Raw genomic sequence first — 24904 nt, forward strand, 5'->3', positions numbered from 1 at the left:
CGCAGTCCAGGGGAGGAGAAAAGGCTGCTGATGTGGGGAAGAGTGATCCAGGGGTAAGGCTCGGAGCCAGTGAAGGAAGCAGTTTGGATCTGGGAGATGTCTGCTCCTAGGATGGGGTGGGGGCGATGACGCTCAGGATGACCTTGGAGGAGACAGGGATGAGGAAGGGGGCTGCCAAGGGGACTGGCGGGCTGGGTGAACAGCCCCTACTCAGGATCCCAAGCCAGAAAGGTGACGAATAGTGCAGACCAGCCCTGGAGCCTCGCTGTGCAGCTCAGTCAACATTCAGCAGACGTCTGGTGAGCACCACTAACTAGTCCCTGGGGAAGGGGATGAGTCAGACCGGGTGCCGGCCCCCTTCCAGGGCAGACGTGGAAGGACTGAGTGAACAATGACTCCCCCCCTCGTGTAGAGGGGTGGGCAGGTGGCGCTTCAAGAGCTCAGGGGCGTCAGGAGGGGTGAGTTCTCTCAGGAGGGGCTGATGTCCTCCCATCGGCCACCTTCTCCCTTCACTCCCCATGGGAGCAATAAAGGACAAGGGTCTGCTCAGATGGGATTGCTTCATTACTTTAAGATTACTTCATTACATTCTAATGGTTTCCAAAAGAGTAAAGTGTATACTTTATGTAGTAAAACCAAGTTCAAACCCTCTGTCTTTTGCTGCTTTGGGTAGAATTACTGAACCGGAGCTCGAAGGACTGAGCATTTAGTCCTATGAGCACAGTCAGCATTTTAATAGTAAGAGGAAAGGGTGGGGACACCAAGCAGAAGGCTTTTTATTTCTAAGGTTAAACAGCACAAGAGAAAGTGGCTGTCCCCACACCACCCCCCCCCCATCCCCCCATCCTCACCCCCCTGAGTGACTGCCTGCCTTGTTCGTCAGCAGATATTTCACTCTGGGGTTTGATCCTCGCATGGAGTCTGGGAGGAAGTGTAAAGGAAGTCATTTCTAACCTCAATTTCTCTGTGGTTTTACAGCGTGTGGATAAGAACCCAAATCCCTAGTTCCTAACCCCAAAGCAGGACGAGTTTTGCCTTGGCACAGGGTTCCTGCTGCAGGCCTCGGGCTTCCGGGGAAAATCCCTAACTGCCAGCAGCTTCGGAGGTCGGGGGAGACCAGGTCAGGGAAGGCCAGCCACGGCTCCCCAAAGAGTTTTGAGGCTGGGAACAGAGACGCTGCAGAACACTGACCTTAGTGGCCATGAGAGGGGACAGGGGACCACCCCCAGGTAGCGTTTGGGGCACTCTCTGAAGGAATTCCAGGCTGGGGACTGAGGTTCACCGTCACACTGCAGACTCTCAGCTCTGTCCCAGGCACCTGGGCATCGCTCCGGGTGAACACTGAATCTGCAGCCCAAAGTCGTGCCGAGGGTAAGCCTTTGAAGGCGAGGTGGCGGCTGCCCGGGTGTGTGCTTTGCCAGGCAGCTCCCAGTCACCTGGGAAAGTATGCTGATGTTGTCCAGGCGGGGTTTCCCTTCCAGCAAACCTGTGGTACAGCATTCTCACCGGGAGAGGATTGATGGCTCAAGACAGCCGTGAAGCCCCCTCCCCGCCACCCCCAAGGAAGCTCTGCGGTCTCTCAATCATCTTTAAACACCTTCTTCCCATGAGCCTCAAGCATTCTCCCACTTCAGCTCCCCTCAGCTCCCAGGGCCTCCGCGGCCCCTCCCCCACTTCTAATCTTCCAGGGGGAAGAAAACAAGAAGAACCACATTTTAAGCTAAATTTATTTTTCTTTCCTCAGGCCCCCAGCTCACATTTCTCCCTCGAGAGTCTAGTGAAACCTCTGTCTGGTATCAGCCACCTCTTACATTTTGGGCCCCACACTTTCCCCACAGGGTGGCCCCCACCCCTCCCCAGGTGTGTGAACCCAGAATGCTCCTGCCACTTCCCTCTGGGGCCACAGCAGCCCCGTCTGCTGGGCGGGGTCCTGGGAGACACCAGGGCAAATCTCTCCCATCTCCCTCTCCCCAGCACGGTGTTTGTATGAAAGGTCAGGTGAGTGAGTTAAAGAATAACAAAGAGATAAACAGTCAAATGGGGTCGTGACTTTGGGGTCAAGACAACAGTATTTATTGGGTGCTCATGCCATTCCATTTACGAGGCTCTGAGTCCATGTCGGGCTCTAGTGCTGGGTGTCCCAGAGGTGACTTCAGGGCTTACGTCTGTGTGCCCAGCATTGCTATGTCGAATGAGGGGTATTAATGAAAGTGGAGTCCATAGCCCCCCACTTTTAGGAGGTGTGTGTGTGTGTGTGTGTGTGTGTGTGTGTAATATAACACTGCGCATAAAGAAGTGATTGGGAAAAGAACAACTGAGCCGTTCCCCAGGGGAAGGAAGAGGGAGCAAGAGCTGAGTTTGGAAGATGAGACAGGACTTATCCAAAAGGAGGGAAGGCAAGAATCCAATAGGACAGCCTCTCTCAGAACCCTCCTCCTTCCTCAGCCTCCCTCCTCCCTGTGCCAGGTTCCCCTAAGGCAGAGGGTAGTGATACTGAGCTACCCAGCGGCACAACTCTAAAGGGCACCCACCCTGGAGAGAGAGGTGAGTGCGCGGTGGGGCCTCAGGACGGGTTGCCCTGCCCCAGCTGCAGGGCCAGGCCTGTGGCTGACCCATCCCCCTTTCAAGGAGAAACGAGCAGCAGGGTCAGGACCAGGCACTGTACAGGCAGCGTCACCGCCTGAAGACGGAAGGGACGGCTGTCGCTGCTCAGGCTGCGAGGCCTCTTGGTGAGGGAAGGATTTAGGGAGGGAGGAGAAGGGCTCTGGATGAGCTTTGATGATTAAATCTCGTTAAAGAAGAACTAAGCGATAAGCAGTCAGGCAGGCTCCAGAGAAGCTGAAATGTAGAGATAGGCCTTTTTCACGCAACCCAAATGCTTTTCCTTAATGTTGAAACGATTTCATAAGTATCTGGGCCCCGTAACCTTCTTCTCCGGCCAGCGTCTCATGAACTGTAACAGTGGCCAGCTTGAGGCTGAGTGTTGGTCCTGGAAGCAGGCAGAGGAGGTGGGCACCCTGGGTGTGACTCCCCGGAAGGGGTAAGAATACTATGGATGCAATCAGAATAGCATTAACGGGGTGCCCTCTGTTTTCAGGCCTGAGAGCCAAGCACTTTTTGCATTCCTCGTCTCTCGTCATTCACCCCACAACCATCCTGAGAGGTAGATGTGGGAAGTACAGACGCACAGTGGTTTTCAATGACCTGCCCCAAGTTACCTAAGCTGGGAGGAGTCCTTTATGCCTCCCATAAAGAAATGTCTGCTTCTAGCAGGTTTTGAGTGGAGCTAGAAAGAATGTGACTGGGAAGACGAGGGCATGACATTGCAAGCCCAGACAACGGGCCATCCTCTCTTCTCCACTTGAAACTTTTCTTGACCAAAACAGCCCCATCTTTCTTCGTCCATGTCAATACCCTGAGCTTAGAGCCTTAACTGACACTGAGCCTTAACCAAGACGCCGAGAAGGATCCTCTCCCCCAGGACAGCTGCAGTGTGAACAGAGCATGGGTATCCCCCAGTCCTAGGCTAGCAATTCTCACCCTTAGCACGACTGGCATTTTGGACCAGATAGTTCTTTGTTTTGTGGGGGAAGAGGGTTTGTCCCGTGCATTGTGGGATGTTCAGCAGCATCTCTGTTCCCTACCCACTAGCACTTCCCCAGGTTTGGCAATCGAACATGTCTCCAGATGGTGCCAAATATTCCCAGGGGGACAGAATTCCTTGCTCCAGCTCCTTACTGATCCGGTTGAGATCCGCTGTCCTAGACCAGCCCCACACGGGACCCTGAGCTAACTTGGTCCAGCCTTCGTGCCTTCTCACTAAATTTTGCCCAGCTGCTTCCGCAGTAATCTCCGTGACTGTGTTGGGTGAGAGCTGACTGGCAGGAGCCCTGACCTCCAGGCGTTCCCGGGGACCCAAGAACAGAGTTAAAAATGTTTCCAATGAATTCTAGATGTTTTCTCTTTTTTGACCCACCTGCCCTTCAGCACCCTGATCTTTCTCTCATCCATCTACAGGAAGAGGAATACGCATTCGGGATATCCTGAGAGATGAAGAAACGCTGACACCCTTTCTCATGAGAAACATTGGTCTGTCTGACGCAGTCGTCCACCTTCTGGTCAACTCGCAGGTCCGGCCCGAGCAGGTTGGTTCATGTCCTCGGCCAGTGGTTCCTGGAAGGGAGGGGTGAGCACAAGCCTGAGAAAGGCAAGGAACACCGCGGGTTTTTTGTTTTTTTCTTCCTTCTTGCTTTCACATTCAGAATCCATCATTCATGCCCCAGGTTCAGAAAAATACCTGGGAGTTACTCAGCCGGTGCTCGTTCCCCTCCTGGGATTCAGACACGGGACAAATCCTGGCAACACATCTCAGAGGTTTATGATCACATGGCTCAACCTCCTCTTCTAGTTGAGGAAACAGAGGTTTATTCCCGTATTCGTTAAACATTTAGAGGCATGTTAGGTACTAGAGCACCATGGGAACAATATGGGCAAACCCCTAACTCTCCGAGCTTCCTGTGGGGGCCACAGGTGATGGGGAAGTCAGCAGGTTGAGGTGGGTGCCGTGGGACAATCGCAGGGTCAGGAGTTAGGGCGGGACTGTGGGGCTGGGGATGGGGCAGCGCTAAATGAGGTGGTCAGGGAGGGCCCTCCAGAGGAGGTGGTATTTGAGCAAACCTGACTGAATAGAAGGCGGCCGTGGAAAGAACTGTGAGGAGAGTTCCAGGCCCAGAAGCCGGCGGTGCAGACACCGGGCTGTGCGGAGTGACTCCCAGGTCACTGAGCCTGGTAAGGCAGCCTGCAGAGCGGACCTGTTTCCCTTTCTTCTCTGGGCCAGGCAAACTTCTTCCTCTCCCCACCTTGCGTAATCTGCTCTAATTCCTCCACCCCGCTCCCCCAAATTTTCTCCAGGTCCAGGCTATCTTATATTTATTCAGAGCATTCTGCCACTAACACGTGACTTTCACATCTGTTAGCTGTGAGCTCTTCACCCGAATCCTGAGATAGGGGGAAATGAGGCGGCTGGCCGCTGAGTGATTTGCAGGAGGCTGTAGAGCTAGAAATTGCAGAGGCAACCAGGTTTTCTCATCCCTAACCCAGTCTTCCTCACTCCAGCTCAGCGGTGTTCAGAGTCCCAGACCAGCAGCACCCCCAAGGCCTGGGAGCTTATTAGCAATGCAAATTCTCAGGCCCTACCCCAGACCAACCTGTAAGCTGTGCTTTAACCAGCCCTCCAGGCGATTCGGCAGGCTCAGGGGTGAGACCACTGCTTCAGTTTGGGGCCTTATGGCTCCTGGCCCAGCATCCTGGGTGTGGCTCCTGGCAAGGCCCTGGGAGCCAGGCCTGGCTGTGCTGCTCCGCTATCCTTCCCCCTCCCTCCCACCCGAGGGCGTGGGGGCGGCAGCAGGGATTGGTCATTTTCCCCTCTGCTTCTCTTCAGCTCATAAAACTCCAGTCCTGGAAATGCCTGTGATGACTTCCAGTTGGTAATAAAAGGGAGGTGGAGATAAGGGCAGGAATTTAGGGGAAATTTCTTTCCAGTTCCTCACTGTGTGACGTTTAGATCCCTAGCTGCTGGGCTGTTGGCATCAGGGCTGAGGCCTCTTCTTTGGGGAGAAGGGTCCCGGTCACCAGGCTGTGACCTCACTTAGTGTGGCTGGCTCTGATTAGCTGATGCTTCCCTAACCAGCAAACCCCAGAGCTTAAGAGGGAGCCCAGAGCCCCCACACTTGCAGAGGCCACTCAGGGCGAACCAGCTCCCTCTGCGCCCCGTGCCTACCCTGCTTCCCCGCCTGGTTGCTGTGGGTGCCTGCTCCTCATCTCCGTCTCTGTCCAGCTCTGCGCTCCTTAGCAGCACCGCCCCCTACACCCTCCCTCCACAAGGGCAGCGTCCTTTCTCTGGGCTGTCAGTGCGGCCACAGGCCACACGTGGCAGGTGGGCACTCAAAATAGAGCTAGTGCAGCAGAGGAGCTGAATTTCAAATGTTGTTTAGTTTTAGCTATTTTAAATTTAAATAGCCACATGTGGTCTGCTGCTCTCTAATTGATCGTCCTCATCAAACATGGGACTTTGTTCTTTACCTCAGGACTGGCTGCCCCTCCTGTCCTTTCTGCCTGGTGCCTGCGCACTGCCCAGGAGGGAATCACATCACCCCTCTCTCCACTAGGGAGTTACCAGATGAGGAGAGTGGTACAGTTCTCTGGTCTGGCCTCGGCCCACCCCCAGCCCTGTACTCTCCTAGACTTGCTTCAAGGCCCAGCTCAAATGCTTCCTCTTCAGTGAAATGGTTCATAAATCCTCCTCTCTTTGCACTGCCTCCTCCCTCTTCCCCACTCGATAAAGAGCTCACAGGAAATGGTTAAGCACAAGCTGTAGGTTCAAATCTCAACAAGGCCACACAGTTAACTGTGTGACCTCCAGCAAGTTAGCTAATGACTCTGTGCCTCTGTCTCCTCATTTGTAAAATGGAGATCATAAAAGTGCCGGCCATATGTGGTTGTTGTGGGAGCTGAAAGAATGAATGTATGTGAAACACTTAGCACAGTGCCTGGAGCACAGTAAACACTCGGTAAGTACTGGCTATTTTTACTAACTATTCTCAATACTCCCTCTTCTGTGAGCTCCTGGGAAAGCAGAAAACTCACCTTGTCTTCTCTGCATCACCAGGAACTGGTCTAGTCCCTGCAGGATGGGAACTCAGTGAGCGAGCACTGGATGAATGAGGGACTGAATGAAGGGAGCAGGGAGCTTTAGGGGTGTCCCAGATTTCCCATCAGCCTGCTGTGTAACCTTCTCACATCCCTTAACCCCCTTCTCCATCCCTTTTCTCCCCTGGAATATTAGATGTTTGCACAAAATGAGCTTATTGGTTCCCTCCACCTCAAAATGTTTTATACTCTGGGATTAGGGTTGGGGAGATTTGCCGGCGGGTAAGAAGTCAAATGTAGGCAACAGGCAGGCTCTGCTGGAATACATATGCAGTGACAGTCCCCCGAGGTCGACAGAGTCCACACCAACCAGCATCATCCGAGACCAGTGCCTCATTTAGGGATCAGGCTTCCTTCCATCTGTGGTCTGGACAGTCTCCACGCAGGGGGCAGCAGAGCCTGGCTTCTCTGCTCTCCTGCCCAGAGGACTGTGTAGCTAATTGGAAGCCAGGGGAAGGCTGCAGAGACCAGGGAAGCTCATGAGCCTGTTCACGGTGCTCAGGAGTTTGTCCCCTGCTGGGAGCCCAGGACTCCTGAGGCCAGTTTCTGTGCTGGTTGGCCGGGTCGCGGCCAGGGCGGAGGCCTCCTTAGCCGCTGGAGGCAATCGTGGGGATTGTGCTTCAATAGTCGCTGTCCATGAGCTCCACAGGAGCTGGGGCATGTGCCCTGTGCAGGGGGTAGGGTCGTCAGATAAAATACAAGCTGCCCAGTGTCATTTGAATTTCAGATAAGCCACAAATAATGTTAGCAGAAGTGTGTGTCATTTGGACTCTGTTTGGGACATATTGTACTAAAAGTTGTTCATTGTTGATCTGAAATTCAAATCTAATTGGGCATTCAGTATTTTTATTGGTTAAGCCTGGTGAGAAAAGAGAGAGGAGGTTGGTCATTTGCCAGCCACTCCCCACCTGAGCTTCAGGGAGTAGGTCCTGATGGTACCTAAGCATTGGTGGACTTAGAAGGGATCGCTCAAATTTTAAATGGCTCACTGATCAAGTGAGGCTTGAGAGTGTATTAGTTTCCTGTTGCTGCTCTAACAAATCACCATAAAGGCAATGGCTTAAAACAATACAAATGTATTATCTTACGGTTCTAGAAGTCTGGAAGTCAAGGTGTTGGCAGGGCTGCACTCCTTTCCGGGGGGGGGGAGGGGAGTCTAGAAGGAAATCCATTTCCCAATTTCCAGAGGCTGCCCCTGTCCACACCCCCTGGCTGGTGGCCTCCTTCTATCTCCAAGGCCAGTAGTGACCAACCACGTCTTCCTCGCACTGCTTTACCCTGACATTGTCTCTGCTGCCTCCCTCCTCCACATTTAAAAGACCCTGGTGATGACATTGGGTTCCCCCCATATAATCCAAAAATAAAGCCAGCTGATGAGCCACTGTAATTTCATCTGCAATCTTAATCCCCCCCCCCCCCCCCCCCCGCCATGCAACTGAATGTAGTCGCAGGTTCTGTGGGAGAGGACGTGGACATCTCCCGGGGGCGGTGCTCTCCTACCACAGGCAGTCCTCCAGGGTTGCTTCTCCTCCCTGCAGTTTGCTCACGGCGTCCCCGGCCTGGTGCTGAAGGACATCGCCTGCAGTGAGGCCCTCCTGGAGCGCTTCATAATCTTCAGCCAGCGCCGAGGGGCGCAGACGGTGCGTGAGGCCCTGTGCGCCCTCTCCCAGGGCACCCTCCAGTGGATGGAAGACACTCTGTACGCCAACGTGGACTTCTTCAAACTCTTCCGTGTGGTAAGGGAGGTATTTAGCTTCTTGCTCTGGGGAGGGAATTCCTGGGGCAGCAGCGCCTGGTGGCAGGCCACTGGGAACCGTGCATTGACAGGGAGGGCACGAGCCTGGTATTCAAGACAATCTTTAAGGAAGGCTCCACAGGCCCCGGCTCCTGGGAGTCACCATTGGGTATGTGGTTGTGGCAGGTCTGAGTCCGGCCCTAAAGTGGGGTACATCTCCTCCACCACCTTTAGCAGCGTGGAAAGGAGAAGGGGGCTTGTTTGGACTCCCTGCCCTACCATTTTCTAGCGAGGTGGTCATAGGCAAGACAGTTGACTTTTCCTGCCCGCATCACTCAACGATAAAGCAGATATAATACTTCATAAAGTACAAGGAAATATAAATTTAAAAAATATATGCAAAGCACTTAATACATTTCGATAAACGAGAGCTTCACGCTCCCTGCTGTGAGTCTGCTCTTGTCCCCAAAGGTTGCTGCTTCTGGGAAAAACAAAATGACAGAGAAAATTGCATAGTCTCCAAAGCTTAGAAAGCCCTGACCTGGCTAACCCTGTGTTCCGGAACTGCACCCAGACACACTTCTCGGGAACTGATAATATCTCCTCTTTTGCCAGAAGGGTAAGATGATAGGGAGTTACAAAAAGGCGGCATAGAGCAGCAGTTCTCACACTTCAGAGTGTGTGCCGATCGTCAGGGAAGCTGGTAAAAGATGCAAGTTCCAAATGTCCACCCCCAGAGACTGGGTCAGGAGACCGGGGCAGGGCTCAGAATCTGCCCTATTACTTTAAGAGCTCGCTGTAGGCCACCCTTTAAGAAACCCTCAAAATTAGAATCCTTCAGAGAAAGAACATATGTAATGTTTCTAGCGTTGAATTGTGGTGTGTGTGTGTGTGTGTGTGTGTGTGTGTGTGTGCACGCGCCTACATATTAATTTCTGGAACTGTGTTGTGAGGAGTGTCAGTCACTGAGAGCTTGGTAGAGAAATGAATGTTTTTTGCCTTTTTATGGTTGCTCTCTTAAGTCCCAGAAAACCTACTCTCAGAGTTTCTTAAAAAGCAAGATGAAGGCTTTTAAAAACGAAATAAAATAAAATAAAATAAAACAGGACCACACAGTTTCTGGCAGAGTTCACACTTCATCCCTTTCAAAGGGTGACTCTCCTAGAATATTACAACCTCCCCGGCTCCTCGGGGTGGGCCTCCAGTCTGGGAAGAGGGGCCGGGAGCTGTGGAGGCTTCCTCCCCTGAGAACCCAGGGCCGCCAAAAGGCCTCCCCACGCTGCAGGGAGAATACAGAGCCGTGTGCTTTAAACTTCTCTGGCCACAGTTTGTTTGCAGAATCAGACAGAAGAGTCAGGCAATAGCAATCCCTTATTCTGGACAGCAAACACTAGCACAGCCAGAGACAGCACCCGTGTTTTGCAGAGCAACTGAGGTTCCCTGGCACCGAGGACCGTGCAATCCTCTGGTCACTAGGAAAGGGCCAGGGTCTTGCGTCTCTTTTTGAAGGACCTTGGCTGCTGATGTAGGTAAATGTGCCTTTGGGGCGGTTCTGGGGCGGGGCTGGGGGGGCAGTTCTAGAAGTAGCAGGGTAAAGGGTACCTGGGCAAACTTCATTAGTACGGGACCCAAACTCAGGCCACTGCTTCATAATACTTGGCATCAGACCAGAAAGACCAGAGAGTCTTTCTGTCCTTACACGCTGCTTTGGCAAGTGCTAGAGTTCCAAAACCAGAGGAGAACTTTGGCCGATCACCCTCACTGACCTGTGCGGGGTCCTGCACGCTTGCTCACTACCTGCGTACACATGCCCAGGCAGTCAAACCGGAACTGGGCACTTGTAGGTGCCAGGCATGTGCTGAGGCCAAGGCTCCAAGTGTGCCCCTCCCGCCCTCACCGAACTCTCTGTCAACCTCAAGACCTGCAAACAGGCCAGGCCACAGCAGCACAGCTCAGACACGCCAACACCAGTAACAATGGCCCTAGAGCAGTGGTGCCCAGCCAGGATGCACATTGAATCACCTGAGGAGCTTTTAAAAACTACGATTGCGCCCTGGCCTGTTTTGCTCAATGGATAGAGCATCAGCCTGTGGACTGAAAGGTTCTAGGTTTGAATCTGGTCAAGGACACATGCCCGGGTTTCGGACTCGATCCCCAGTAGGGGGCATGCAGGAGGCAGCCAATCAATGATTCTCTCATCATTGATGTTTCTCTCTGTCCCTTTCCCTTCCTCTCTGAAATCAATAAAAAATATATTAAACAAACAAACAAACAAACAAACAAAAAACTACGATTGCCCAGCCCCCACCCCCTGAAATTCCGATTCAGTTGAAACTTCAGTATTTTTCAAAACTCCCCAGATCATTCCAAAGTCCAACCAGGGTTGAGAATTACTGACCTAAAACACAGGAGTTTGACTTAGTCTCAATTTCTGTAGAGCAGGGGTGGCCCATGTAAGGCCCAAGAAATCATTTGGTCTGTCCCTGCCAAGGCATTAGGGGTAAGTTAATTAAATGTTTGATCGAATATAGCAGGCTAATAATTTTGTATGGCCTGTGAATGATGTTATAAATATCCAAATGCCCTTGGCAGAAAGATTCCCCACCCCTGCTGTAGAGCTAGCATAATACTGATAGTACCCCAAATGCTCCAAGGCAGTGTTCGGCAAACTCATTAGTCAACAGAGCCAAATATCAACAGTACAAGGATTGAAATTTCTTTTGAGAGCCAAATTTTTTAAACTTAAACTTCTTCTAACGCCACTTCTTCAAAATAGACTCGCCCAGGCCGCGGTATTTTGTGGAAGAGCCAAACTCAAGGGGCCAAAGAGCCGCATGTGGCTCGCGAGCCGCAGTTAGCTGACCATGGCTCTAAGGCTTTCAAGCACTTTCATTTGATCACCCATAGACCAAGGTGCTGTGGAGATACATCCTCTCTGCTGTTACCTTTACAAAGCCGTTGAGTGGCCCAGAGACTGCCTCGGGACAAACGAATGGGAGACGGGCCTGGAGGACTCCCCCGCCCGCCATCTCCAGCTCCTGCTCATCTCTCTGGGGAAAGACAAGACCAAGACAGGACACGTGGGTCCCAAGCAAAGAGGACCAACACCCTGTCTGGTACTCTTCAAATGTGCTTTTCCATTTGACAACTGGACAGAGTGGCTAAATTAAACAAAAATTACTAATAAGAAAACCTAAAAGAAATTACAGGCATTAAGATAGGATTTTTGCTGTTATTGCTCCTATACCCACTCTAACAGTGTTTTTAGAGAAACAAGCCTGAGGGGGCACAGAAAAGCTCAGGCAGACCCTCTGAGAGGGGCAGCTCTGAGGCCGGGATGAGGCTGTTATTGCAGCTGGTTGGCTGGCAGCCACACTGAGCTGCAGCGTGGGGCAGGCTGAGCCTCTGTTCTCCTGGGCTGTTTCTCATATGCACGGAGCCAGTGTATAAATACGGCTTTATTAAATGCCAAGTCAGTGCTTATTAACAAAGAAAGAGGGACAATCCCAGCAAACCACTGTGACGGCACCTGCCCCTGCTGTGTAAGGAGCTGGGTGTGTGTGTGTGGGGGGGGGAGGAATGGGGGGCTGGGGAGGGAGTGCAACCTCCAGCCCCTGAAACCTGGGGGAGCTGAGCGAATTGGAGGGGGGCTTTGGGGGTTAGCACCAACCGGGCCAGCTGTGTTTTTCCTCAGCCCCTTGGAGTCAGAAGTGAGTGTTGTCATCTTCAAATAATTCAAGTGCAGGACCATGGCCTTACTCCACCCCGCCCATCCCCATGCAGACACTTATGCACACTTGAGCGCAAGCACACGCTCGAGCACGTGCACACATTGGACGCCCAGAGCCAGGTGGGCTGGGGAACAAGCAAGCAGCCAGGTGGAGGGCTTTTCTCCAGGGAGATTTATCCCCTCTTGGTTTCACCGCAATTGAGAGCTTGAAAGAGCTTGTCTTCACGTGTGGTCTTTCGGGCTCACCGCCCCCAGCTTGAAACCCAGCAGCTCAGACCTGGGCCCACGGTACCTGAAAGGTTTCACACCTCATAAAAAATGATGTGTCAGTTTCGGGTGAGGGGTTGGGACGTTTCCCATCTGATTTGGCCCGAGGTAAGCATGCCCCTCCTCCTCCTTCTCCTCCCTCTAGATCCTTCCTGTTTTCTCTCTGACTCGGGTGCACAGCTTTGAAATCTTGCTGAGAAGCAAATCTGTCCCTTCTGCTCTGATGTTTATTTGTGAGAGTCCGGCAGGGGAACCGAGGCGGGTGCCAAGACCTGCCACACTGCTGGGAAATGGTTTCCCTCCCTTCCCCCTCTCATGGATGTTGATAGAGGAAATCTGGCCTCCCCAGCATTTTGGCCCAGGCCTTTCCCCTCCAGTGTGGCATGATTCAGCTTTCTTTCCTTCCCCTCAGCTATTACTCTGTCACGGTTTCTTATTTTTCTGACTTCATTTTACCTGTGTCTCTTTGACTATGAGGTGGCTGAACATTGCGTTCCGGGAAAGAAAAGACCCAGTCTTGGGGGTCCAGACTCCCTGCTCTTTTCAATGTCCTGCTTTGTTCCTGGCTCTGCTCCCTAAATTCCTGAATCGTGGGGGAGAAGTGTGGGTGGATTGCCCGCTGCCCGGTGTGAGCTGGCCATGGTTTCTGCTCTCTGTGATCATCCATTGCGGTTTGCTAAATTTTAACTATGCCTTTCCATTTTCGGATGATATTTCTACATTGAAATTCTCTGGAAAAGCCCCACATCTCCAGGATTTTACAGTGAGGTCCCATTAATGACTTAACTTCTTGATTTCCTCTCCCTTCTGATTTCTGGATCTTTGGACTGTCAACCTTCTCCCACTTCTGTGTGAGGGTTTGGGGAGGGAAGAAGAGACAGGAGAGATGCCCAGTGCCAGCAGCATGGCATGAGGGGTGAGCAGAAGGGCCTGTTATGCAAAAACAAAGCAAAATCAGAAAATAGGCTTTTTGAAAATTATTAAACCATAGCAAGTATATGTGACTGGCAGTGTTAGGATTTGTTTCTGTCTACATCTACAAAACTGTGTCTGTTATAATAAAAATATCCCCCGGGTCAACAGATTTCAATAAAGAAGAAGTAAAAGGCAATAGGAGAGAAGAACATTAATGTACGTTAAATGTGCATTAGGCCTACAGGCATGAATGTCATTGGCTAATTTGATTTCTTTTAGGCTCTAGGCATACAGTAGGTCAGGGCTTATTGTCATGACTAATCAGATGTTGTTTTTATGAATTTAAAAAGAAAAAAAATGTTAACAGGTCAAAACTGAAGTCAAGCAGGCCCTATGCCTTTAGGATAATGGGTCCTGGGGTCCTGGCCTTTAATCAGTAGACATAGATTGAGCATGGATGTGTTAGGCATCAGTTTCTCTCCAGGGTAAACCGGTTTGAAGAAGGATTTGGCCTCATATTCCTTATCGCTACAGAACCGCAATTCCTAACCTTTTTTATAGATTAGGACTACCTTTGAAAATCTGACACTAGCCCTAAACCTCTTCCCTAGAGAAATGCAGAACAGACACAGGGGTTGGGGGCTCATGGAACCTCTGAAGCCAGACACCAGCTTAAGAGTTTTGGTATTAAAATTTCTTTCCTGCCTACCATTAATATACATCCTTTTCTAAAGGGTTTCAATATAACCACAGATTCTTCCGTAATTTATGCGTGACCAGCTTCTCCCCGGAGCATGGGGCCCAGTGATGAGAGGACCAGAAGGTGGGCAGCCCACTGGAGCACACAGAGAGCCCCTGGTGGCCAGGAGACTGGGTCCTGGCTCTGGGTTGGCCCTAACTTGCTGTCACTTAAATGGATCTCAGCCTCCCCATTTGTATGATCGCGGTAACAAGGCCTATGCTACATATTTCATGGAATGGTAGTGACATGCACATTAGAGAAGAGATGGACAAGCGATTTGAAACAAAAAGCATTTTTGCTCTTACCAAAGCAAGAATACAGCCCCTTTGCAAGGCTCCACTGTCCCCCCATCATTGTCCCACTCCCAGAAATGTCCTCCTCAAACATTTAGATGCAACATTCTCCTGCCTCAGACCCCTCCGACTGGCAAGAAATCTCTCTCACGGAGTGACCTTTTGACTGCCCTGAGATTCCAGACTCAGTTTTGCTTTCATCAACCACAAATACCGGGACTGAAGTCACAATGGCGAGAAAAAGGCTGAGTTTCTGTTGAGCCAGAGAGCCCCATAACTTGTCTGTTCACATACCCCAGAGCCCACCCTCTCTTCAGACACGTTGTCCCCTCCAGTCCTGGGAGACAGCATGTCTCTGTGACCTCTCCCTTTACAGACAGTTCGGCATTCCTCCCGCCCCCATCTCTGAGTGATTTAGTCTGAATTCTCCACTCATGACGCATTTCCTGGTACTCAGGGTGTCCCCTCTGGTTGCCCCCTCACCACTGAAGCCAGCTTCCTCTCTTTTCATCTGATGCTTAACAACTGACAGGTTGCAACAAACATGCTTTAAATCCACATTCTCCTGGTTGCCTAGCAACAACTTCCCTCCCGGATAAATCTGGATTTCCTGTAGCAGCAGCCCAGGGGGCCACACTGTCTGTCCACTGCCTCATCTGCCTTTCACCTCTTTCTGGGTGCTTTTGAGACAGCAGCTCCCCCTTCACTTCAGAGCCTTCCACCGGCTCCCACAGTCCATGTGATCCCTTTAAGACACTTTTAACCTATGGCTACCTATTTACCCTTGTGTTACGCAGATCCTCAACTTAGAAATCAACACTGTTTTCCAGGTGGCCTTCTTTGAATCAGAGAGAGTAAAACAAAGATTTCAACTCATAAAATGGTCCTTCTGTGTGCTGGCAACATGACATCTGTTTAACCCACTGGATCCAAAGCATCAGCAAATACTGCTCAAACAAGATTATTTTTAGTAGTTAATATGCTTTATTCTGCCTTCAGAAAAAAATATTATACAGTCCCAAAGGACCGGCATGTTTCTTGTCCCTTGAGAACCCAAACCAGAATCTCAAATAACCAGAATCTTCTTGGCTTCTGGCTAGGGCCTTGTATCCAGTTCTTAGGTATATGATGATCAAGGCCCAAGGTCCCCTCAGACCAACCAAAGCTGATGGGAGATCATAGAGACATAACCTTTCCAAAGATCTATTTATATCTCCAGCCTCACAGCCTCAGGAGGTCAAACCAGACCATGAACTTGGGTTGGCAGTGCTGAGCCCCATGGTGACATGGAAGTATTACTTGTTATTTTGGAAATTAAGAGAACTTGTTTGGCATAGGAAGCAGTGGTGTGTGTGTGTGTGTGTGTGTGTGTGTGTATGTGTGTGTGTGTGTGTGTGTGATACTTATCATTCAGTATATGACCTTTTTTCTGGAGATGTTTTCATATTTCCACTCAAACAAACTTACATTCTCTTCCAGTTCTTCTGGCAGAAACAATCCATGAGAATTTTAATAGGTAATGGGGGAACCAATGACTGGGAAAGTCATTTTATACTTTATGGCAACATCATTCAGACAATTGGTGACGAGGTTTATATGGAGGGCTGCGGGGAGGGCAGGGGGAACACAGGCACTGGTCTGAGATGTCAGTGGTGTCTAAAACAAAGGTATGAGTACAAGACTCCCATTCTTTATCGGACCCACTGGAAAGAGGTAGGAAAGAAATTGCAGATTTAGTACCAGGCACACAGCTCAGTAAATATTTGATTAATAAATATTATTAAATTATTAACAAGATTGAAAAAGAGTGTTAATAGGACATAAAAATGCATCTCAAGCTGTTGTTCCTCTGGTTCCCTCTCGGCACATTCCTGGTCCTGTTCTTTCTTATCTGATCATCTCTCTAGTCACTCTCTCTAGCTGACTCTCCTCACGTTCCTCCCTCCACCAGGAATTCCTGGCCCTCCCCTTCCATGTACAAACACTGCCCTCCTTGTCACTATTGTCAACTGATCTTCCAAACATCAACTCAAGTGTCACCTTCCCTGTCCCCAAGTGGAACTGACCTCACTCCCTTCCTGTAAGTCACCATCATACCTGCAGAGATATGCAGTCTAGAACCTCACTAGACTCTCTCTTTTCTATTTGATTATAGTTAATTTACGCATTAATATAACGCATATTTATTGAGCACCTGCTACATAGCATCTTTTGAGGGTATAAAAACAAAATAAAGCCTATTCTGTGCTTAACGAGTTTACAGTGTAGTGGATAGCTACATTAAAAATAATTGCAAACCAATATAAAAGTGATATGAATGCACTGAGAATTCTAGGAATAGCTAGGAGGATCACCTAACCCCGTGGTCAGCAAACTGCGGCTCGCGAGCCACATGCGGCTCTTTGGCCCCTTGAGTGTGGCTCTTCCACAAAATACCACGGCCTGGGCGAGTCTATTTTGAAGAAGTGGCATTAGAAGAAGATTAAGTTTAAAAAATTTGCCTCTCAAAAGAAATTTCAATCATTGTACTGTTGATATTTGGCTCTGTTGACTAATGAGTTTGCCGACCACTGAACTAACCAATGGGAAAGGCAAGCAGGAGAGCATGGTAGTAAGAGAAAGAAGGCCTTCTGGGAAGTGAGGGGGATGGCTCCTAGGGGCAGCATGAGGATGAGTGGCATGGGCTGGGTTGGCATTTTATCTGTTTCTCAGGAGAACCCTGACTAATGCACTGCCCTAAATGAGCACGCATGTCATTTTGTGGAGTATCCTGTATATATACAATTATAGTTGGTCTGCTTGTTGCTATAATAAGAGCATTTATTTATCACATTACATGTATATAGGACATGGTTCTTTTCTACGTGGAGCTTAGCATCTAATAAGAGAGGCAGATGACAAATAAGTGGCAGAATAATTACTAGTGGTGAGTAGTGCAAGGAAGGAAAGAAGCAAGGTGCCCTGCAAGAGCGGAACAGGGCAAGGCGAGCAAAGGAGCATAGAGAAAAGACTGTCATCTGAGCCCACATGGTGACAGCTGTCTTCACAAATAGACTTTAATTTCAGAAGTTAGGAGAAGAATAGACAGGACTTGGTGATAACTTGCCAATGGTAAACATTTTTTACCTGCTCACTTGTCTCTGCCTACCTATTCTTCTCAGCCCCACCCTCCTATGGGAAAAACAGGAATTAAAGTGCTTTCCCAGCATGCAATGAAGCTATTTGCAAGGAATTTCAAATAAGTCCTGGCAAGACCAATGCCTAGCCCAGTGTTCAGGTTAAAGAGAAAGATACTTTCCGGGGTATGTTTCAATGATGGCTTTGCTCCTCCTATGTCTGGAAAATTCCTCTCCTGCCTGCTGTGTGCCTGTCGTGCATAACAAAGTCTTTCATTTTAGAGTTAGAAAATAAGCCTCAAATGCCCCATGAGTGGACCTACATCTGTTCTTCAGTTCCAGGGTGGGAGAGTGCACCCTTGCACCTGTAGCGGGAGAAAGGGGTATAGGATGTATCGCTAGAAACAGGGGCAAAGCTGGTCAAAGCCCAGCTCCACCTGCTTCTCTGCTTTCCCGCAGCTGGATCCATCCACCCATCATTTAGGGGAACCGCACTGGCGAGTAAGAAGCTGAGGTTGTGGCTTGTGGTCACAAGTATTTGAATCAGAATTACATGTCGAGCTGGTTAAAATGCAGATCCCCTCCAGGCCTCGTCAAAATGCACACTTGCATTTGAAAACCACTGTCTTAAAACTTAGAATTCAGTCCTGAAAAAACAGAGGATCAGTGATTCAAGCAGGTTTGAAACTCTGAAGAATGAAGTCATTCATTCAGGACCTGAGCTTCGTTTCCGGAAAACAAGGTGTTTGCGAAAGGCTCTGGGACTCAGAACCAGCAAGTGGAGGTCCATGTTCCCCACACTGTGGAAAATGCATGAGCAGCTCTGCATTGTGGCACGGGCCTGGAGTCACCAGGACTCCGCTCTCACCGGACAATCTACAAGGGAACCTCTTTCTCTTTCAAGCTGCAGCTTGAGAGAAAGGTGATGTAACTGGCCGAATCTTGGTGTTGAACAGAGGAAGCCACACAACCTGCCTAAATGGACACAAAGGGAACAAAGACGTGAACAATGAGGAGGAAGCCTGGGAGTGTATACAAAGCCCAAGGGGGACAGGTGGGCGCCACGCAGGCAGCCTTCCCTTACGCTTTGTTTTCCTTCCTTCAGGAGTCTTGTTTGGTGTCACTAAACCAGCAATCAGGCTCATTTGGTGTATTTCATGTCACCATGAAAGTATTGGTGATTGACTAGCTCAGCAGGGTGACTTGGAATAAGAGCCTCTGATTTTCTCAATTAGATACAAGAACTTTGTTTCTGAAAGCAATCTTGCAGAAAAGGTCTTCTAGAAAGAAGGGAGGAAATGTTTTTCAAGCAAAGGAAATGTTTTTCAAGGGAGATCAGATAGCGCCTATGTGTGAATGTATAACCACATATATATTTTAACAAATATTTTCCCCATCAATTACAGCTTCCTACACTCCTAGACAGCAGTTCTCAAGGTATTAATCTGAGATCTTGGGGAAGAATATTATCTGATATGTCACCAAGAATTCAAGAGGTAAGTGGCCCGATGACAGTTAATTATAATTTAACTTTATCTTTCCACCAATTTACCACACTTATTATGTCAGACAATTTAATTGTACCTCAAACCTGTTCATAGAGAAATACACTTGATCTTTCCTTCTAGCAATTTCAAAGCACCTGTTTATATTCTAAATTACCTGTGCTCCTGAGGCGGAGGCAAAAAAAAGGGAGCCATCCTTCTGATTTCACACCTAGGAAAACATGCGACCTTGTCTGGCGTGGCACAGAGTATCGGTGGACTCACAGTGGAATCTAAGGGTTACTGGCACTGAGGTGGTCCACTATTCTATTATGTTCTTGAAATACCAGTACATACAAATCTGTACCATAATTGTAGTAGCACACATTTATAGTCTTAACAGGGCTAAGTGTCTGACATATATTGACTCATTTCAACACAATGAAAGTATAATTGACTTTTTGTGTGTTATTGTGAAAGATGGTGCACATTTTAATTAACATCTGGTTGCACAAGCCTTTCCCCATATAGAAACTGATCTTCCAATCAATAGATGAGAAGTGCTGGGGGCATAATGATGAACAGGTATGGTCACTGCCCTTGTGAAACAGACAGCCTAACGGGGAAGAGCAATGTGAAATAAACAATTACTTTCAATATGATGAGTATCCTGAGGGAGGCAAAAAATGAAATATAATTTTCCTGGAACTGTTTCCCTCCTCCACTATTCTCAGCTGACTAGGGCGTAGCCAAGCTGGAAAACTGCATGGTTGGAATCTGTTTGCATAAAGCTAAGCTCAACTGAGGCAGGGCCCGTTGTACTGATGGCCACCTGCTGCACTGGGAGTCTCTGTTTAACATTCTTTTATTTATAAGCATTTTAAAAATTCACATCAGTATAATAAGGTTGAAGTTGTTTGAGAATGTAAAAAAATTCCCAAAGCATATCAACACTCTTAATTCTCTGTGGGAGTTCCAGAAGGTTTCTTGCCTGTCTAGATAACAAGTCTAAGCATTGATGAACAGGGTTGAAGCAGATGGCCCCATTTACGGAATATTAACTGATACGAAACCATTTGACCTTGGGACAGCCCCTTCATCTCTTGAGTGCTTGGATTAAATGAGCAACAAAATAATAACCTCTTACAAGACTGTCATAAGGCTTACTGTTGTTGAAGCAATTTGCGATTCTAACTTTATTATTGAAGCCTAGACTGTGATTATAGGCATGACTCACTGTGTGGATTCGACACGGCACTCAGTAGTTTCAGAGGGCAAGTGTTGGCATGTGGACAAAGAGAGGGGATGGCAGGTAAACATCACTTATTGCAATAGGGAAACTGTTTTCAGTCTCACCTGATTGAATCCTAATGGTTTTTTAAATTCCCAAGTGCCTTTGAAAGTGAGTAATATTGGGGGAATAAAAGCAGCATTGTTTTTATTTTGTATTTTCCCTTAAAGCAAAGTCAGATGGCATTGTGGGAGCTGAGACTCTGGCAACTCTGGGAGCCCTCAACTTAGTTCTGAGCATTGCAGACCTGCCTTCAAAAGATGAGGCCAGAGAGCACCCCAGGTCCCCATATGGAGAAGAGACCCACCAGTCTCTTCTTAGTTGGGTGCAGAATTAAAAAATGTTGTGTTATCTTTTTACAAAGTGTTTTTCCAAGCATGGAGATTTTACCTGTTCTATATTTGCTTGAATCTTAAAACACACACACACACACACACACACACACACACACACACACACACACAAACCACAAACCACACATTTCAGGAAAACGAAAGAGTTCACATTTGATAAAATCAAGCTAATAAGAACACAGTTTTCTAATTATAAGAAACTAAATTCTAAACTATTTGGCCAAAGAAATTTGCTCTGACCTTGCCTTTCTAGACAGAGCCATTCCTCCATCAAATCTTCCCCAGTAAACCCCATGTTGGTGGAATAACAGACTCCAATAACTGGCTTCCAGAGAAGTATTCTCTACACTTCCTCTAAGACATATGTCCAAGGAATTCAAGTAAAGGGGAATAGAAGAGAGAAGTGATATTACAATGTGTTGGGGTTCACTCTTTGATGTTCTTTAAGGCTTATCTTAGTTTCTTCTTAGGCCCTGAGTGGATGGCAGTAGTGTTAAAGATTGCTGAGAATATGGATTCTTTCTTTTAAATGTGGAGGTCTCCCCAATATTTTGGAACTTGATTGCACAGTAGGTCGTGACTCTGACTGCCTTAAAATAACCTGAAGCCTTTGCCTTGCTCCAGTTCATCCATCGGCCAAGTGTCCAAGACTTGCTGTGGGTGACCAGACCCCTCATGCAGACTGGTGGTCCAGAGACCTTCACACAGCTGACTGGTGTCCTGTCTGACCTCTTGTGTGGCTACCCAGAGGGAGGAGGCTCTCAGGTGTTCTCCTTCAACTGGTATGAAGACAATAACTATAAGGCCTTCCTGGGGATTGACTCCAAGAGGAAAGATCCTATCTATTCTTACGACAAAAGAACAAGTAAGTTTTCTGAGTCCTGTATATAATCAGGCTGTGATGTCAGTTAAACTGATGGTTTGACACTTTCAGGTGCAACCAGTCCCAGGGTTGACTCTTCTTTGGTCTTATGGAGGGTCCTCGGGCAAAGAGCTTCTCCTCCCAGAAAAAACATTTCCCCTTATAGGAAGGTGGTGTGCATAAAGAGTTCTGGATGTGAGCCATGGAAAAAACTGAGACCCACTTGGAAAGGGAACAGAGAGGACATTCCCCACTGATCTGATTGAACTAGGGTTACGTTCTAGAGGAAGAGAAGAAAGATAAACGAGGAGGCAGCCAGAGCTGCAAGCCAAGCTCAGGTCAGAAGGGCCCTGGCAAGTAAACACGGCTGTGGGATGTTTTTATAAACACAATGCACTGAAAATCTGTGTGTCTGGTACTGAATTATGTTCCCAATGGCAAGTCCCTGGCAAGTCCTCTTTCCCACCTTTCAGTATTATTTTTGGCTCATATGGGGTAAAAGATAGTGGCGGGGGGAGGTAAGAAATGCAACTAGGTAACCCTCTAGTTAAACATTAAAGAGGCAGCGAGCCACACACCAAAAGTCACCGGGACCTAAAATAGCCACACACAACCAAGAAGTTGAGCAGCTAATTGAAGGAAAATCATTGCTACTAAAGCTGAGATTCCAGGGGGAGGCCTTGTGTGGCCTCTCAGTCCCTTTCATCTGAGAGTAGCCTCTGTTCTTGCAATAGTCACAAGCAGCTTTCTCAGCCTCCTTCTTCTAAAGCAGAAGAAACCACAGGGCAAGCTTTTGTCTTTTGTTTCTCTGATGAGGCCCTTTTTGAGATGAACTGTGGCATTTTGTTACTTACTAATGATGAGCTTGTTATTGGTGGGGTACAGCCTATTAATTTAGGTTATTTGTCAAATCCTCCAGCACAGAGTTGAATAAGACACGTGATTTGCACACACTAATGACCGTGTTTAGCTCTGAGCAATGGGAGTTTCTATAAAATCTGTCCCTTCTCTCCTGGCAGCGACCTTTTGTAATGCATTGATCCAGAGCTTGGAGTCCAACCCTCTATCCAAAATAGCTTGGAGGGCAGCAAAGCCTCTGCTGATGGGAAAAATCCTCTTTACTCCGGATTCCCCTGCAGCACGCAGGATACTGAAGAACGTAAGGACCCAGCTAGCCTTGTCCCTTCTACCTAGGACCACCCAGAAGAATGAGAGAGGGGGAGAGAAGGGGAGAGAGGAAGATGGGAGAGAGGGAGAGGAAGAGGAAGATATACTGTGCTCTCCTGGTAGTGAGGCTTCTGTTTGTTTTTTGCTAAGTAGACTCTTGAGTCCCGCCCGCCCCCCATCACCAAAATGCTTTGTGCCAGCACCCCTGCCTGGGCCCTCCTCTCTTTGCCCAAACTACAATGAGTTTTTCTTTCCCAGTGCCTGAATTATATCCCTAATGGAAGGGTTCACATTTTCTGGATCCTGGCTACCTGAAATAAAGACAGGGAGGAAGAGCAATTGCTCACAGGGAGTCCAAATCTAGCTTTAGTTAGGTTCGGAGATAATAACATCATCAACATTATATGTACCTCTGGGATATCAAGAAATTAGATTCTGTCAGTCTGGGAAGCTGGGAAATAGCAGATTGTTCTGGAAAATATCAGTAGACTAAGAAAATTAAGACATGTCCTTGAAAAGCCTTTGGTTATGTCTTTCCTGCTCATGTCACAAACATTGAGGGTTGGTGACATGAGCAGGAAAGGTATAACCAAAGGTTCTCGCTCACTTTTTTCCCTCTCCATTCTTGTCTCTGCCCATCTCTGTCTGGTTTTAGGCCAACTCGACTTTTGAAGAGCTGGAGCGCATTAGGAAGTTGGTCAAAGCCTGGGAAGAAGTGGGGCCCCAGATCTGGTACTTCTTTGACAAGAGCACACAGATGACCATGATCAGAGTACGGATGACAGGGGGAGGGGAGAAGAAGGGCCGAGAAAGTTCCACCTGTTTCCTTTCCTCAGTAAAGGGTTAATCACTATTGGAGTTGTATCAAAAAATAACAAGCAGGGCCCAAAGGCACTAGTCCTAGAAGCTGTCACCAAGTGGAGTCACTGACTTGGGTGGAAATATATTTCTTCAATTCTGGGCAAATGTAAATATTGCCACAAGACCAGTGGCTTCCTGAGGTTTCTCATTTTTATAAATTCATTTGAGGGCCTCAGATTCAAAAGCCAGCTCTATAACTGCAAAGATAGTTCTGATACCCAGCTTTGCAGAGCAAGGAGACAAAGGTTCAATACAGTGGGGATAATTAAGAGAATAAAAAGTTTCATAAGAAAAAGAAAGTTTCCTATATAACATTTCCCTTGCCCCTCTGCCCCCACCCCAACATACACACCCTCCCTATAGTATAGAGACTTGTGAATCTGGGGGAAATGGGATATAGATAGGTATGCCTTATGATGGAAGAAAACCCACTATTTTTTAAGGGAGCCTTAGAGTCTCTATTCCTATTCATTAAAAATTGGAAATGGCCCAACAACAAGACCAAAAGATCCTATGGACTTTTCTAAATGCAGTGTCTGTATTGCTTCTTCTCAAGAACACCCTGGCAAACCCAACAGTGAAAGGCTTTTTGAAGAGGCAGTTTGGTGAAGAAATTACTGCTGAAGCTGTGCTGAGCTTCCTCTACAAGGGTCCTCGAGAGAATCAGGCTGATGACATGGCCAACTTCGACTGGAGAGACATATTTAACATCACTGATCGTGCCCTATTCCTGGCTAATCAATACCTGGAGGTAAGGGACAGCAAGCCACCTAAGGGCCACACTGGGCCCCTTAAAGATAGCCCTGTGGATGAGCCCAGAGATATCTCAGCAAGTCAAGTGGTCTTGGGTTTCAGCTCTCATTTTCCCCAAAAGAAATAAGAATTCCCAGAGCCCCCAACAGAGATGAGTCCTGTTCTCTAACAGCTTATCCACATTTAAAGCAGTTCCCTCTTCATATCTCCTGCCTCAACGGCTCCCTGACTCCTCCTTCCTTGCAGCCCCAGAAGTGTCTATATCTGTCCTCAACCCTCTCCTGTCTGCCATTGCTTCAGTGACTGTCACTAGCCAGTGTCTACCAAACCTCAAGTCTGAGGTCCCACTGCTTGCTGGATACTCTCACCCTAGGTGTTGCAGGCCCATTAGAGTCAACATGTCCAAAAACAAATTTATGTTCCCTGTGCTGATTACTGTCCTCAGCATTTTTCCAAATTCTCAAGCTGGAGATTTTAGTGTCATCCGTCCTTATCATTCTTCTTCCCATTCCCCAAAACAGCTATGACTTACTGACTGTTACTTTGTACCAAGGCCTAGGTCCATTGCTTTTACATATGTAAACCAAAATTAATTGTAGATTATAATAAAGAATTTTTAAAAAGCAT

At 48.3% G+C, this 24904-nt stretch overlaps 1 protein-coding gene across 10 annotated transcripts in view; it reads left to right on the plus strand.

Annotated features, from left to right (window-relative positions):
• Positions 1-323: 323 nt before the first annotated feature.
• ABCA4 (ATP binding cassette subfamily A member 4) overlaps positions 324-24904 on the plus strand; it is a 108279-nt gene continuing 83698 nt past the window's right edge. For 4 of the 10 annotated variants that reach the window (XM_079778073.1, XM_079778080.1, XM_079778083.1 and 1 more), the window contains exons 1-8: positions 2277-2729; positions 4018-4145; positions 8247-8444; positions 18913-19002; positions 21259-21499; positions 22516-22655; positions 23319-23435; positions 24081-24275. In XM_079778073.1, the coding sequence (XP_079634199.1) occupies positions 4077-4145; positions 8247-8444; positions 18913-19002; positions 21259-21499; positions 22516-22655; positions 23319-23435; positions 24081-24275 (1050 nt within the window). In that variant the 5' untranslated portion in view covers positions 2277-2729; positions 4018-4076. The other 6 variants (XM_079778077.1, XM_079778079.1, XM_079778076.1 and 3 more) reach the window with 6 other exon arrangements.

The sequence above is a fragment of the Cnephaeus nilssonii genome (genome assembly GCF_951640355.1).
Source record: "Cnephaeus nilssonii genome assembly, chromosome: 7".
Classification (NCBI taxonomy): Eukaryota; Metazoa; Chordata; class Mammalia; order Chiroptera; family Vespertilionidae; genus Cnephaeus; species Cnephaeus nilssonii.